The sequence below is a fragment of the Gopherus flavomarginatus genome, chromosome 2 (assembly GCF_025201925.1).
Source record: "Gopherus flavomarginatus isolate rGopFla2 chromosome 2, rGopFla2.mat.asm, whole genome shotgun sequence".
NCBI lineage: Eukaryota > Metazoa > Chordata > Testudines > Testudinidae > Gopherus > Gopherus flavomarginatus.
Window position 1 is genome coordinate 252,157,058 of NC_066618.1, and position 14,465 is coordinate 252,171,522.

General features: G+C 46.9%; 1 protein-coding gene across 5 annotated transcripts in view; it reads right to left on the minus strand.

Annotated features, from left to right (window-relative positions):
- RMDN1 (regulator of microtubule dynamics 1) overlaps positions 1 to 14,465 on the minus strand; it is a 68,807-nt gene that overhangs the window by 30,158 nt on the left and 24,184 nt on the right. For 3 of the 5 annotated variants that reach the window (XM_050941210.1, XM_050941211.1, XM_050941208.1), the window contains 2 exons: positions 11,302 to 11,435; positions 5,993 to 6,142 (listed from right to left, as the gene is read on the minus strand). In XM_050941210.1, the coding sequence (XP_050797167.1) occupies positions 6,104 to 6,142; positions 11,302 to 11,435 (173 nt within the window). In that variant the 3' untranslated portion in view covers positions 5,993 to 6,103. Of the gene's footprint in view, positions 1 to 5,992; positions 6,143 to 11,301; positions 11,436 to 14,465 lie in introns of those variants that run through there. The other 2 variants (XM_050941212.1, XM_050941209.1) reach the window with 1 other exon arrangement.

The following is a 14,465-nucleotide window of genomic DNA, read 5'->3' on the forward strand; positions in this document are numbered from 1 at the left end:
CAAGTCCTTCAAACCTCGGATTAAGAAGGAGAGAGACTTCTGTTTCAAAGTTCTCCTAATGGAGTCATCTGTAACTCCGGCACCGGAGCAATAAAGGTCCGACTCTGCCCCGAGCACTGCAGCATCAGTGTGGAGTGCCCCACCGGTGCCGTTGATGGACTGGTATTGATCTCCAGCACCTGCCAAGCAGCAAAATAAAAATGGGGAGAGGAAGATTTCCTGTATCCCACAAGGGGAAGGAGAGGACAGGCCCAAGGACACAGACACTTCCTGCGTTTCATGGTGGGATGGGACCACTACAAGTTAGCAGTCTTCCCTTTCAGCCTAGCAACAGCACCAAGGGTGTTTACCAAGTGCATGTCAGTAGTAACAGCTTACCTCAGGCATCAAGGGATTCAAATATACCCGTATCTCAATGACTGGCTGGTCAAAGGCCACTCCAGGTCTCAAGTCCAACGGGACATCACAGTGCTACAGGTCACATGCTGGTCCCTGGGCCTGTTGATGAGTGAAAAGAAGTCAACCTTAATTCCAGTGCAAAGGATAGAGGTCATTGCAGTGGTGCTTGACTTCACCTGCACCAGAGCTTTCCTGCCACAGGAGAGGTTCCAGATGATGGTGGACCTCATCACAGGGGTCTCTGCATTTCCTCTAATTACAGCTCGGGTATGTCTCTGTTTGCTGTGCCACATGGCAGCATGTGCATACATCATCCGCTATGCAAGGCTCAGAATGTGACCCTTGTAGCAGGGGCTGGTGACGGTCTATTCCCAGTCCAGAGATCACCTGGACAAAGTCGTTACTGTCCCACCGGTGATGCTTACCTCCCTGCAATAGTGGACCGACCCCAAGGTTGTCCTGGAAGGAGTTCCATTTGACAGCCCGTGCCACTCAGTGGAACTGATATCGGATGCTTCGGACATTGGCTGGGGAGCGCATCTAGGCGAGCTACAGACCCAAGGGATGTGGTCTCCGGAGAAGACGATGTTGCACATAAACGTCAAGGATTTCAAGGCAATACGTTTGACCTGTGGGGTCTTCCTACCACACCTGTCAGGCAAGGTGGTGAGGGTGTTGATGGACAATTCAGCCTCAGTGTTGTACATCAACAGACAAGGGGGAGCACGCTCGTCGGCTCTCTGGCAAGAGGCTCTCCGATTGTGTCAAGTATCAGAGGAGTAGCCGTGTTAGTCTGGATCTGTAAAAGCAGCAAAGAATCCTGTGGCACCTTATAGACTAACAGACGTTTTGGAGCATGAGCTTTCGTGGGTGAATACCCACTTTGTCAGATGCATGTAGTGGAAATTTCCAGGGACAGATATATATAAGCAAGCAAGCTAGAGATAACGAGGTCAGTTCAATCAGGGAGGATGAGGACCTGTTCTAGCAGTTGAGATGTGAAAACCAAGGGAGGAGAAACTGGTTTTGTAGTTGGCAAGCCATTCACAGTCTTTGTTTAATCCTTAGCTGATGGTGTCAAATTTGCAGATGAACTCAAGCTCAGCAGTTTCTCTTTGAAGTCTGGTCCTGAAGATTTTTTGCTGCAGGATGGCCACGTTAAGGTCTGCTATAGTGTGCCCAGGGAGGCTGAAGTGTTCTCCTACAGGTTTTTGTATATTGCCGTTCCTAATATCTGATTTGTGTCCATTTATCCTTTTCCGTAGAGACTGTCCAGTTTGGCCGATGTACATAGCAGAGGGGCATTGCTGGCATATGATGGCGTATATTACATTGGTGGACGTGCAGGTGAATGAAGCGGTGATGGTGTGGCTGATCTGGTTCGGTCCTGTGATGGTGTCGCTGGTGTAGATGTGTGGGCAGAGTTGGCATCGAGGTTTGTTGCATGGATTGGTTCCTGAGCTAGAGTTACTATGGTGCGGTGTGCAGTTACTGGTGAGAATATGTTTCAGGTTGGCAGGTTGCCTGTGGGCGAGGACTGGCCTGCCACCCAAGGTTTGTGAAAGTGTGGGATCATTGTCCAGGATGGGTTGTAGATCCCTGATGATGCGTTGGAGAGGTTTTAGCTGGGGACTGTATGTGATGGCCAGTGGAGTCCTGTTGGTTTCTTTCTTGGGTTTGTCTTGCAGTAGAAGGCTTCTGGGTACACGTCTGGCTCTGTTGATCTGTTTCCTTATTTCCTCGTGTGGGTATTGTAGTTTTGAGAGTGCTTGGTGGAGATTTTGTAGGTGTTGGTCTCTGTCTGAGGGGTTAGAGCAGATGCGGTTGTACCTCAGTGCTTGGCTGTAGACAATGGATCGTGTGATGTGCCCAGGATGGAAGCTGGAGGCATGAAGGTAGGCATAGTGGTCGGTAGGTTTTCGGTATAGGGTGGTGGTAATGTGACCATCACTTATTTGCACCATGGTGTCTAGGAAGTGGACCTCCCGTGTAGATTGTTCCAGGCTGAGGTTGATGGTGGGGTGGAAGCTGTTGAAATCGTGGTGGAATTTTTCCAGAGTCTCCTTTCCATGGGTCCAGATGATGAAGATGTCATCAATGTAGCGTAGGTAGAGAAGGGGCGTGAGTGGACGAGAGCTGAGGAAGCATTGTTCCAGGTCCGCCATAAAAATATTGGCATATTGTGGGGCCATGCGGGTGCCCATAGCAGTGCCACTGATCTGGAGGTATATATTGTCATCAAATTTGAAATAGTTGTGTGTGAGGATAAAGGCACAGAGCTGAGCAGCCAGTTGTGCTGTGGCATCATCAGGGATACTGTTCCTGACAGCTTGTATTCCATCTGTGTGTAGGATGTTTGTGTAGAGAGCCTCTACATCCATGGTAGCTAGGATGGTGTTTTCTGGAAGGTCACTAATGCATTGTAGTTTCCTCAGGAAATCAGTGATGTCACGGAAATAACTGGGAGTGCTGGTGGCATAGGGTCTGAGTAGAGAGTCCATATATCCAGACAGTCCTTCAGTGAGAGTGCCAATGCCCGAGATGATGGGGCATCCAGGATTTCTGGGTTTGTGGATCTCACTGAAGGACTGTCTGGATATTATTTGACTTCCACTAATTCCTGTACTTTATCAAATTCTATCCTCTTCCCTCTACTAGGATATAGAATATTTCCTTTAATAAATCCTCCCGTAAGAGATGTCTGTCCAAACCATGTGCTCCTCTGCACCTGTTGGCTTTCTCAAGCCTTTAATTTAAAAACTCCTCTGAGATTCTTAATTTTACATGCCAGCAATCTGGTTCCATTTTGGTTTAAGTAGAGCCCATCCTTCTTGTATAGGCTTCTCCTTTCCCAAAACGTTCTCTAGCTCCTAATAAACCTGAGTCCCTCCTCCCAACACCATCATCTCATCTATTCATTGAGAACCTGCAGTTCTGTCTAACTGGCCCTTGCATGTGGAACTGGAAGCATTTCAGAGGATGCTACCATAGAGGTCCTGGACTTCAATTTCTTACCTAGCAACCTAAATTTGGCCTCCAGCACCTCTCTTACCTTTCCCTATGTCATTGATACCTATAGGTACCATGACCATTGGCTCCTCCTTAGCATTGCACATACATCTATCTAGGTGTCTCAAAAGGTCCTTAACCTTTGCACCCAGCAGGCAGTTCACCAGGAGGTTTTCCCAGTCATCACAAACCTGACTATATTTCTATTTATCAAATCCCTCCCCATTACCATTGCCTGCCTCTTCCTGATAACTGGGGTTTCCTCCATTGGAAGGTTATGCTCAGTACAACAGGACAGCATAACTTCTGGAAGGAGGATCCCAACTGTAGGATCATTTCCCTCCACTCCAGCTTGATGTTCTCCTTCCCTGAGACTTTCATCTTCCTCAACAGCACAGAGGCTGAGAGACTGGGGGCAGGATTGCTCTACTGTGTCACAGAATGTCTTGTTTATGTACCTCCGTCTCCCTTAGTTCTAGGAAGACATGCTTGGTTACGTTCATCTTCTCTCCCATATGATACAGGATCGAAATTGGAAGTCTTACTCTTTGAAGGGAATGGCCTATTAGTGCAAAAACAAATGGCACTGGGGAAACTGAAAGAGACTCAATTAACAGGAAGCTCTCTCTGAACTCGGCCTCCTTATAGATTGTATACACCTGCGTTCAGATATCACAGGCAATATATTCCACCTTCTTGATCTTCTTTTTAATATAGTCTGAGGAGATGGCGTTATTATCAACAGCACCCTCAGCAGTAAATGTCTTCACAGATGCAAGACAAGGAGAAATCTTATTACCCTCAGCTGAAGACAAAAGAATTCCTCAGTCACATCATCCTTACTGAATATTAGGCCACTGGGTCAAAGCTATTGACTAACATGTCAAACTTTCCTCAGAATACCTCACCTACGATTTTGGAGGCTATCACTTTGAACAGATGGGTTTTAGATACAGTAAAGGAAGACTCTACCATCCAAATCAAAGTCCTTTCTCTATGCAACCCCGCCCCCGCCCCATCCGCTCCCTTTCTAAGAACTCTTCCCACAATAGATTGACAAAATGTATATGATCCACTGAATTTTGTGGCAAAACCAGGGTTTTTGTACTGGATTGGCATGATGCAGAAAAGTGGAGGTATGGCAGGGAACATTATCCAATAAGTAAGTTAGATTTAAGTTTCCCCTGAGACATGTACCAGCTTTTGTCAGTGCTTCTCCAGTTCTTTATTCAGTGGACCATTGTCAAAGCCCTTCACTATTCTGTCCTCTTCATCACAGTGCTTCTTCCAGTTCCTTCCGCCTCTCCAGCAACAAGGTCATGAGAGGCTCGCACTTAATGCTTTCTTCCACACTATACCTTCAAATGTCCTTCCTGAACTGAAGCATGTAAGGCTATTAGTTTCTTCCTTCCCCTTCCTTTGAGAGGGCCGCATACATGGCAGCTACCAATGATGACAGAGCTGTGGGAAAATTAGTATTTACTCAATTTTATACATGTTTTATATCTGATTGTTTCTCTTCCAGACTTCATATACTGTAGGTTTTCTTAGGCCTGTGCACCCACATGCATCAGCTTGTGGGATCAGGCCAGAGATGCCATCTACTTCTGTTCATGCAGCACCTAGCCAAATATTAAATGAGATTTCCCCACTATATTCAGAGAACACTGTGTCAAGTATCAGGGGCTAGCCATGTTAGTCTGTATCCAAAAAAAATCTGAAGAAGTGGGTTTTTTTAATCCACGAAAGCTTATGCCCAAATAAATCTGTTAGTCTGTAAGGTGCCACTGGCTTCCTCGTTTTTGAGAACGTGTCATTCTACAGAGCACACTTTGAGAACTCTTAGTGTTCAATATATCTTTCAATAGAAATCACTTTATTCTACAGTTTACATCATATTGTGACAAAGTTCCTCCTCTACCTCGGTGGGTCCTGCGCTTATTGGAGGATTTGCTCACCTCAGTGATCTTCCCCTCTGGTGGAACCCACCGTCTGGGTCAACTCCTCCTGTGTCTGATCAGGAGTTGGGAGGAACTCGGGCCCACCCTCTACTCCGGGTTCCAGCCCAGGGCCCTGTGGATCGCGGCCGTCTATAGTGTCTCCTGTAACAGCTGCATGAAAGCTACAACTCCCTGGCCTACTTCCCCATGGCATCCTCCAAACACCTTCTTTATCCTCACCCCAGGACCTTCCTCCTGGTGTCTGATAATGCTTGTACTCCTCAATCCTCCAGCAGCACAGTCTCTCACTCTCAGCTCCTTGCGCCTCTTGCTCCCAGCTCCTCACATGTACCCTTCATTGACTAACTGGGAGGCTTTTAACTAGTTCCAGGCAGCCCTTGATTGGCTTCAGGTGTCCCAATCAATGTAGCTATCTCCACTGCCTTCTAGAAAGATCTTAATTGGCCCCAGGTGTCTTGATTAACTTGGAGCAACTGCCATTTGGTTACCACGGTACCAGGGATTTGTTTAGCCTGGGGCTAACATACCTGTTCCTCACTACTTTACTGTAGCCATCTTGCCTTGCCCCATCACAATATGTATCTAGTAGTTGACAGCAGCTTTTTACTAAAGATAAACAGTACTACGGTGACAAGTTTAATTTTAATAACAGCCACAGTAGAACAAGCTCTGGGTATTTTGTCCTGGGCTTTAGTCACATTTACTGTAGTTTCTTCTTAATAGTTTAGTTCTTGTCATATAGAATTGAGCAGTTCCACAGCTTCTTTCTGTACCTAAAATTAAAAAAAAATGTGATAGTGAACAAAACAATGGTATTATTTACAGGCTTTTCTATAGCACTTATGCCCATACTATCCAAGTGCCTCACAATTCCCTGTAAGACAAGTGTTATCTGAAAGATATAGAAACCAGGATATAGAAGTTGAGTGATTTACCCAGTATCATACAGGACCCTCATAGCACAACCGTGAATGGAACTTCGCCCTCTGCTGATTCCCAGCCTAGTCCCTCAGATGCAGTACTTCCTCGCTAAACATTCATTTACTATACACACTAACTCTTCATTGTATTTAAGTCAAATACACAATAGCAGAAACAATTAGCACTTACTTATAGGAACTGCCATAATAAAGCAGCACCAGGTAGATCTGTTATCCCATCACTGACAGGAACTAAGTCAGAGGTTTCAGAGCCAACGAACAGCTAATGGGCAAGTTTGTGAGGTCAGCATTGTTTCTGGGACTCGGGGCCTGCCACTCCATCATTCAGTACTTCAGTAATCCTGGCTATATGAAGCTGGACTTACACTAGTAGTTGTGCACAGCATACACATGGCCATGTGGCAATCTGTTGCACACTGTGGAATAAACTGTTCACAATTTTTAACTTCTGAGTCTGTGTGAGGTTACACACCCTACAGCCCTCAATGAGACTGAAGGCCAAATTGTTGTGTGTGTTTAATTCTCATCTTGATATAGCCACTTGAAACTGATTCATTCAAGTTTTTAACTGGGATCCAGACCTGACTTTCCTATTCCATTGTTCGGAACTAACAGGGTACTCCTTTGTCCTCCTCACGCTAACCCCATACAAGTAGACGGTGATCCTTTTACAGTGGAAGTGCATATTTTGCTCCAGGGCCTCTATATCCCTTAACAATTAAGCAGAACCTATGAAACTCAAAGCAACTTCATGGGCTGGACAGGAATCCACTTCAATGCTGAAAGTCTCCCGACATTCCTGCAGTTCAGTCCATACTTTCAAAACGCTACTGAAATGTCAGTGCTTCCTCAGATAATATGCAAGCAACAGGTCCTGAGTGCCACGACTCAGCACGGGACAAATAAGCTTATTTGTCACAGGGCAGCGCTGAGCACGGGGGGAGCTGAGACCCCAACTGAGTGGGGGGATACCCACGCAGGGCAGGTCAGCTGCCAAACAGGTTTGCCTGGTCCAGACATGCTGCTGGGAAGTGATTACACAGCAGGGAGGGAGCTACCAGGGACGGGGCTCAGGGGGGCTGTGACCCCAGGCCCAGCCAGCGAGAGGGAGCAGGTCCCACTCCCTGCCCCAACTGCTGAATCCCAGACCGAGCTGCAAAAGGATCCCTCCTTGGAGAGGCTGAGGGAACTTGCTGGCCACAGCGCTGCAAACCCCCTTGGGGAAGGGTGCAGGGACAGAGTCCTGCAGGAGAAGGGATTCCTGCACCGGGAATGGGCTCCCCAAGGGGAAGTAGAACGGGGGGGAATCGGGAGGCAGCTGGTGGTGCTCCAGGAATCCACAGGGCTCTTCCCATTTGAGCTGCTGGATGGGAGGAGAGTGAGGGGACCCCTGGACCTGAAGAGGGAGGATTAGATGGAGAAGGGGGAAGACCCCCCGGGGGGATCTCTTCCCTGAGGTGGGAGCCAATCTCCCCATCAGGTGTTCCCCGTTCAGAGTCACTGGGAAAGCAGCCCAGAACCTGGAGAGAGAGGTCAGGGACATGCTGGCTTCAGATGGGATCCAGCCGTTTTAAAGCCCATGGGCCTCACCCGTGGGGCTGATCCCCAAGGGAGACAGGATGATCTGGTTTTATGGGGGCTATCAGAAGCTTAAAGCCATCACAGTGTCCGATGCCAACCCCATGCCTAGGCCTGGGGAGATTCTAGACAAGCAGAGGGCGGTGGAGAACTTGGCCCTGGCAGACACTGATAACATGTGCATCTTTAGCCAGACCTGGGAGGAACAGGTGTCCCAGGTGAAGAGGGGGCTAGGCTGCCTCAAGGAGGTGGGAGGAAGAAATCAGGGGGAGATCTGTGTGTGTTGGATTTGCTAGCCTGATTTTGCATTCCCTCTGGATGAAGAGGAAAGTGCTTTTGTTTCCAGGACTGGGAACGGAGAGGGGGAGTCACTCTGTGTAGATTCACAGAGCTTGTGTCTGTGTATCTCTCTAGGAGCACCTGGAGGGGGGGAAGGGAAAAAGGATTATTTCCCTTTGTTGTGACACTCAAGGGATTTGGGTCTTGGGGTCCCCAGGGAAGGTTTTTCAGGGGGACCAGAGTGCCCCAAAACACTCTAATTTTTTGGGTGGTGGCAGCAAGTACCAGGTCCAAGCTGGTAACTAAGCTTGGAGGTTTTCATGCTAACCCCCATATTTTGGACGCTAAGGTCCAAATCTGGGACTAAAGGTATGATATGAGTGGCAGCGGTTACGGGATAGACAAAATCCAGAAGCCAGTAGGAATATTATTTTTTTCTCTTTTCTGCTAAGGGCTTTTTAGCAGAGAGAAACAGTTTGGGTTTAAAAGAGAATTTTTTTTTTCTGCTCTCTCTGGCAGTTTGTGGCTTGCATGTTAAGCAAGAAGCCATTATCAGACTGTTAAGGGTCTTTTGTCACACAATAGCTCTCCCATTGAGAGTCAATACCAGCACTATATACATGCAAATAAAGTGGTTTTTCTAGTTTACGCTAGAGGAAGAAAAGGAAATAAGCACTGTTGCTAGGCAGACTTCAGGAGGCAACAGAGAACCTGCAGTTCTGAAGATAAACACCGGAGGGCACCCCAACACAAGAAAACAGAAACCATGTCTACCAAGACAAAAATGGAGGCCGAAGAACAAATCAAAGAAGCTGAACACAGGCGACAACTGGAAAAAAGACAAAAAGAGGTGGAGCTGAAAGAAAAGGAAGAAAGCATCAAACTGGCAGCCTACCAAAGAGAACAGGCAGCCAAAGAGGCAGCACACAAAAGAAAACTAGAAGAAGAAGAGGTGGCCCACAGAAGGAAACAAGAAGAAGAAGAGGCGGCCCACCGCCGAGACATGGAAAAACAACAAAAAGAGATGGAACTCCAGAGGGAAGCCCACCGACAGGCCATGGAATTAGAAAAGGCTACGCAAAACACAGCCAACCCTAACAACCCTGCGCCAATTATTGCTCCACAGCACAGGAAATTTCCCACCTACAAGGCAGGTGATGACACCGAGGCCTTCTTGGAAAATTTTGAAAGAGCCTGTCTTGGGTACAGCATCCCCGAAGACCAGTACATGGTAGAATTGAGGCCACAGCTCAGTGGACCTTTAGCAGAGGTGGCAGCTGAAATGCCTAAGCAGCAAATGAATGACTATAAACTTTTTCAAACCAAGGCCAGATACAGAATGGGGATAACCCCAGATCATGCCCGTCGGCGCTTCAGAACCCAAAAGTGGAAACCAGATGTGTCATTTCCCAAACACGCCTACTACGTTGCAAAAAATTATGAGGCCTGGATATCAGGACACAATGTTAAAACCTTGGAAGAACTGCACCTCCTCATACAAATGGAGCAGTTCTTGGATGGTGTTCCTGAAGACATCACACGGTACATACAAGATGGAAAACCCAAAGATCTCGCTGAGGCGGGGGAGATTGGAGCCAAATGGATGGAAGTGGCAGAAAGCAAGAAAGCTACTGTCAAGGGGAACGATTACCCCAGGGGGCACACCGACCATAAACCCTACAACTGAGGACAGCCAAAGACCCCACATACAACCCAAGTCAAGCCACAGACACCCTACTCTTCCACCTCACCAGTCTCCAGTAACTCACCTCGGCCCAGTGACCCATCAGATGGAAGATGCTTTAAGTGTAATGAACTGGGACATATCAAGGCCAACTGTCCCAAGAACACCATGCGAGTGCAGTTCATTACACCACCATCACACCAAAGATCCCCAGGCCCGGATGCCTCTCAAATACCCTTGGAGCGAAGGGAAATTTTGAGAGTGGGCGGAAAGAAGGTTACTGCGTGGAGAGACACGGGGGCACAAGTGTCAGCTATCCACCAATCCTTCGTTGACCCCAAATTCATCAACCCAAAGGCCAAAGTTACAATTTACCCCTTCATGTCACAAGCTGTAGACTTGCCTACAGCTCAACTGCCTGTCCAGTACAAAGGCTGGTCAGGAATGTGGACTTTTGCAGTCTATGACAATTATCCTATCCCCATGCTACTGGGGGAAGACTTGGCCAACCAGGTGAAGCGGGCCAAGAGAGTGGGAATGGTTACACGTAGCCAAACCAGGCAAGCTTCCAGACCCATTCCTGTTCCTGAGCCGTCCACAGAGGCCCCGTCTGTGTTACCAGAGACCCAGACAGAGGTAGTGGACCTGGATTCCATGTCTACCACTGAAACAGCCACAGCACTTCCAGTCCCAGGCCCGGAACTGGAACAGCAACCAGCACCAGCAATTGCAACCCCATCTTCAAACTCAACGCCAGAGGGCGCCAGCTAGGCTCTCCCTGCAGACTCCAGGCTAAGTGCTAAACAAGACTCAATATATCAGAGACAGAGAGCCTCCTGCAGAAAAGGAAGTTTGTTCTTTGCTTGTAAATTAGATTTCTGCAAGAGGCTCCCTGTTCAAAATGCCCTACTACCAGGTTGTTCTGAGATGAATCCTGTTTGTACAGTTAAGTGAATGTAGCTTTACAGTTCACAGTTCTCTGTGGGTTTTTTCGGGGGATGTGGTGGGAAGGATATGTGTATGAGTTTGCTAGATAAGACACTGCCTGGAGCCCTGAGGAGATAATCCTGGTATCAGAATTATCTTTAGCAGCTGAACATAGAACTCTTATTTGTTTATACCTACTGGTAGTACATTCTCTGACCGAAACTCTTGACTCCTAGTGTCTCTTCAGCTCCAACAAAAACTTGGGTATTTATAATAGGAGCAGTAAGATTGGACAAGTGTTAATACCATAAAATCTCGTGGGTTTTTTTGTTTTAATAGATTACTGGATCTGAGAGGCAAAGATTCAGAGAAATTATTAACACATTACGATTTGTTGGTGCCTGAATGCGATCCAAAAGTAGTTCCAGAACTACAATTTAGTCAAATGATTTTTTCAGCCACCAATGTGCCATGCATGTTGGTTTCCACATACTTACATTATGACAGTTATTATTTTTCCTACCTGTTTATCCTCCTCCGTATGTGCCGGATAATCCCTGGTTTTTGTTAGCCACAAGAGGGCCATCTTTTTGTTGTTTAACTTCAGGTATGTCTTCCCCAAAAGTAGCAAGTTTTTGCTGTAGAAGTTTGGATCCACTATATAAAGTGAAGAAGAGGGAAAGACATTTTTGCCTCGTTATACTGATTTTAGACAAAAAGCAACTGTGCACTGGTTTGAGATAGTCTCTCTCGCTTTAAATGAGGACTGTAGTGAGCATGGCGTACAACCCAGAGCACTAGATATTGTGACTTGCTGAAATATTTACACTTTCAAACTACTTAATGCAGTTATATTTTTGGCTCAAAGAGGAGCGAACCATTGATACTTTAACAAATGTAAAGATTTCACTTGCTGTGTTGGGCCCTGCGTATTCTGGTGCCCAACAGACCCAAATTATGCAGCAATCTCAGTTAATTTTCATTGATACGGAAATTAATTTTGCTACTAGAATACAGGGAAAGAGGGAGTGTACAGCCAGCATCAGTGGCTCCTCTCCTTGTGCCTCTATTGCTGCAATGCTATCCAGGTGGACCTATCTCAAATTCAGCATGTGCAAGGGAAGAAAGGAGCTTAAGGCTCATTTCAGTATCACTTTTTCTCCTCAGCTCCAGGAGCCATGTGTGAGTTGCACATAGGTAACACTGGTGCAGCTGAGGCCTGAGAAGGAGGGGAGAAAATTTTGACATCAAAGAAAGTACTGATGGGAATCTGTATTTTTAGAAAAGGGAAATAAAAAAAAACCCCTTCCCTCTTGTAAGAGAGGATTTTCATTGGTTCAAACACTCCTCAAGGCCTGTGCTGTCTGTGCAGCGTCTCTATTTGGGCCATAGACTTTACGACATAAGCTTTCCGGGCAGAAAGTGTTTTCTCCAAGTATCCTACAGGGCTGATAATAATGATGACATTCCACAAAATTACAGTAGATTCTGCTTATTAATAACCTCTTGGTTCCCAGCAAAAAGTCGCTATTATCCAAACGTTGCCAATAAACAGAAGGCAGGTTTGCAGGGCTGCAGCCAGGGCAAGGAGTGCTGGGACTTACTTTTCTGGCTGGAGCCCCACAAACCTGCTGACTGGGGTGCAGCCAGGGTAGGAAGCACCAAGACATGCATGCTACCTCTCCCTGCACACCTGCCTGTGGCTGGGAGGGGAGGCTGAGGGCAGGGCAGCAACCACAAGGTTTGGGAGGCTGCAGCCTGAGAAGGAATTGCTGAGCGCAGGCTCCCACTGCCACGCCTGGGCGCAGGCTGGAGAGCACAGAGAGGCAGAGTGCAGCCCTGTGGGCCCCCGCTCCTCATGGAAAGCCCCAGCAAGAGGGCTGCACTCCTCCTCTCCACTACCTCCCTGCTTGCAACCTCCCATCCCAGCACCAGGAATGTTTGTGGGGCTGCAGCCAGGGAAGGCATGTCAAAAAGTTGTTAATAAGAGGCATCCCTGTGGCCAATATCCAAATCCTAATAAAATTAACGCCAATGGGATGGGATTGGTTCCCATTGCTTATTAGCACATAAACACCACCCTATACCAGAAACCCACTGACCGCTATACTTACCTACATGCCTCCAGCTTCCATCCAGGACACACCACATGATCCATTGTCTACAGCCAAGCTCTAAGATACAACTGTATTTGCTCCAATCCCTCAGACAGAGATAAACACCTACAAGATCTCTATCAAGCATTCTTAAAACTACAATGCCCACCTGCTGAAGTGAAAAAACATATTGACAGAGCCAGAAGAGTACCCAGAAGCCACCTACTACAGGACAGGCCCAACAAAGAAAATAACAGAACGCCACTAGCCATCACCTACAGCCCCCAACTAAAACCTCTCCAGCACATCAAAGATCTACAACCTATCCTTAAAGATGATCCCTCACTCTCACAGATCTTGGGAGACAGGCCAGTCCTTGCTTATAGACAGCCTCCCAACCTGAAGCAAATACTCACCAGCAACCTCACACCATACAACATAAACACTAACCTAGGAACCTATCCTTGCAACAAAGCCCGATGCCAGCTCTGTCCACATATCTATTCAAGTGACACCATCATAGGACCTAATCACATCAGCCACACCATCAGGGGCTCGTTCACCTGCACATCTACCAACGTGATATATGCCATCATGTGCCAGCAATGCCGTTCTGCCATGTACATTGGCCAAACCGGACAGTCTCTACGCAAAAGAATAAATGGACACAAATCTGACATCAGGAATCATAACATTCAAAAACCAGTTCAACCTCTCAAACCACTCAGTGACAGACTTGAAGGTGGCAATTTTGCAACAAAGAAACTTCAAAAACAGACTCCAAAGAGAGACTGCTGAACTCGAATTAATATGCAAATTAGATACAATTAACTCAGGCCTAAAAAGAGACTGGGAATGGTTGGGTCATTACACTAATTGAATCTATTTCCCTATGTTAAGTTCTCCTCACACCTTCTATGGGTCATCTTAATTATCACTTCAAAGGTTTTTTTTCTCCGGCTGATGACAGCTCATCTCAATTGACTAGACTCTTCCTGTCGGTATGCATACTTCCACCTTTTCATGTTCTCTGTATGTATAAATATCTCCTGTCTGTGTGTTCCATTCTATGCATCTGAAGAAGTGAGCTGTAGCTCACGAAAGCTCATGCTGAAATAAATTTGTTAGTCTCTAAGGTGCCACAAGTACTCCTGTTCTTTTTGTGGATACAGACTAACACGGTTGCTACTCTGAAAGCTGCCAAAAGTATGCCGCAATATTCCCATGGGTTGACATTCTTTGTCCTCTGGACAGTCAAGTTTTCCCACAACGGGCCAGAGTGGCCATATTTTGGGAGGGTGCTTCGAAGGCTGGAATATGGGCAGCTGGACTCCAGCCCGCACAGGTTAGGACCCAGGGCTCAACAATTCCTAGCCTGGGGTTATAAATCAGTACAGACCCTCAAGCCCTAGGTTAACAAACCAAGGTCTGACACCTCAAGCTCTACTAACCCTGGGCTTACACTGCAGTGCAGACAGACTCCTGGAGAGGGGAGACAAGTCACAGGCTAAAGTGGCAAGTCAAACAGGAGCGAAACAGAAGATAAATCTTATCTTTCAAGCATTCTAACAGGCACCAACTAAAACACAGG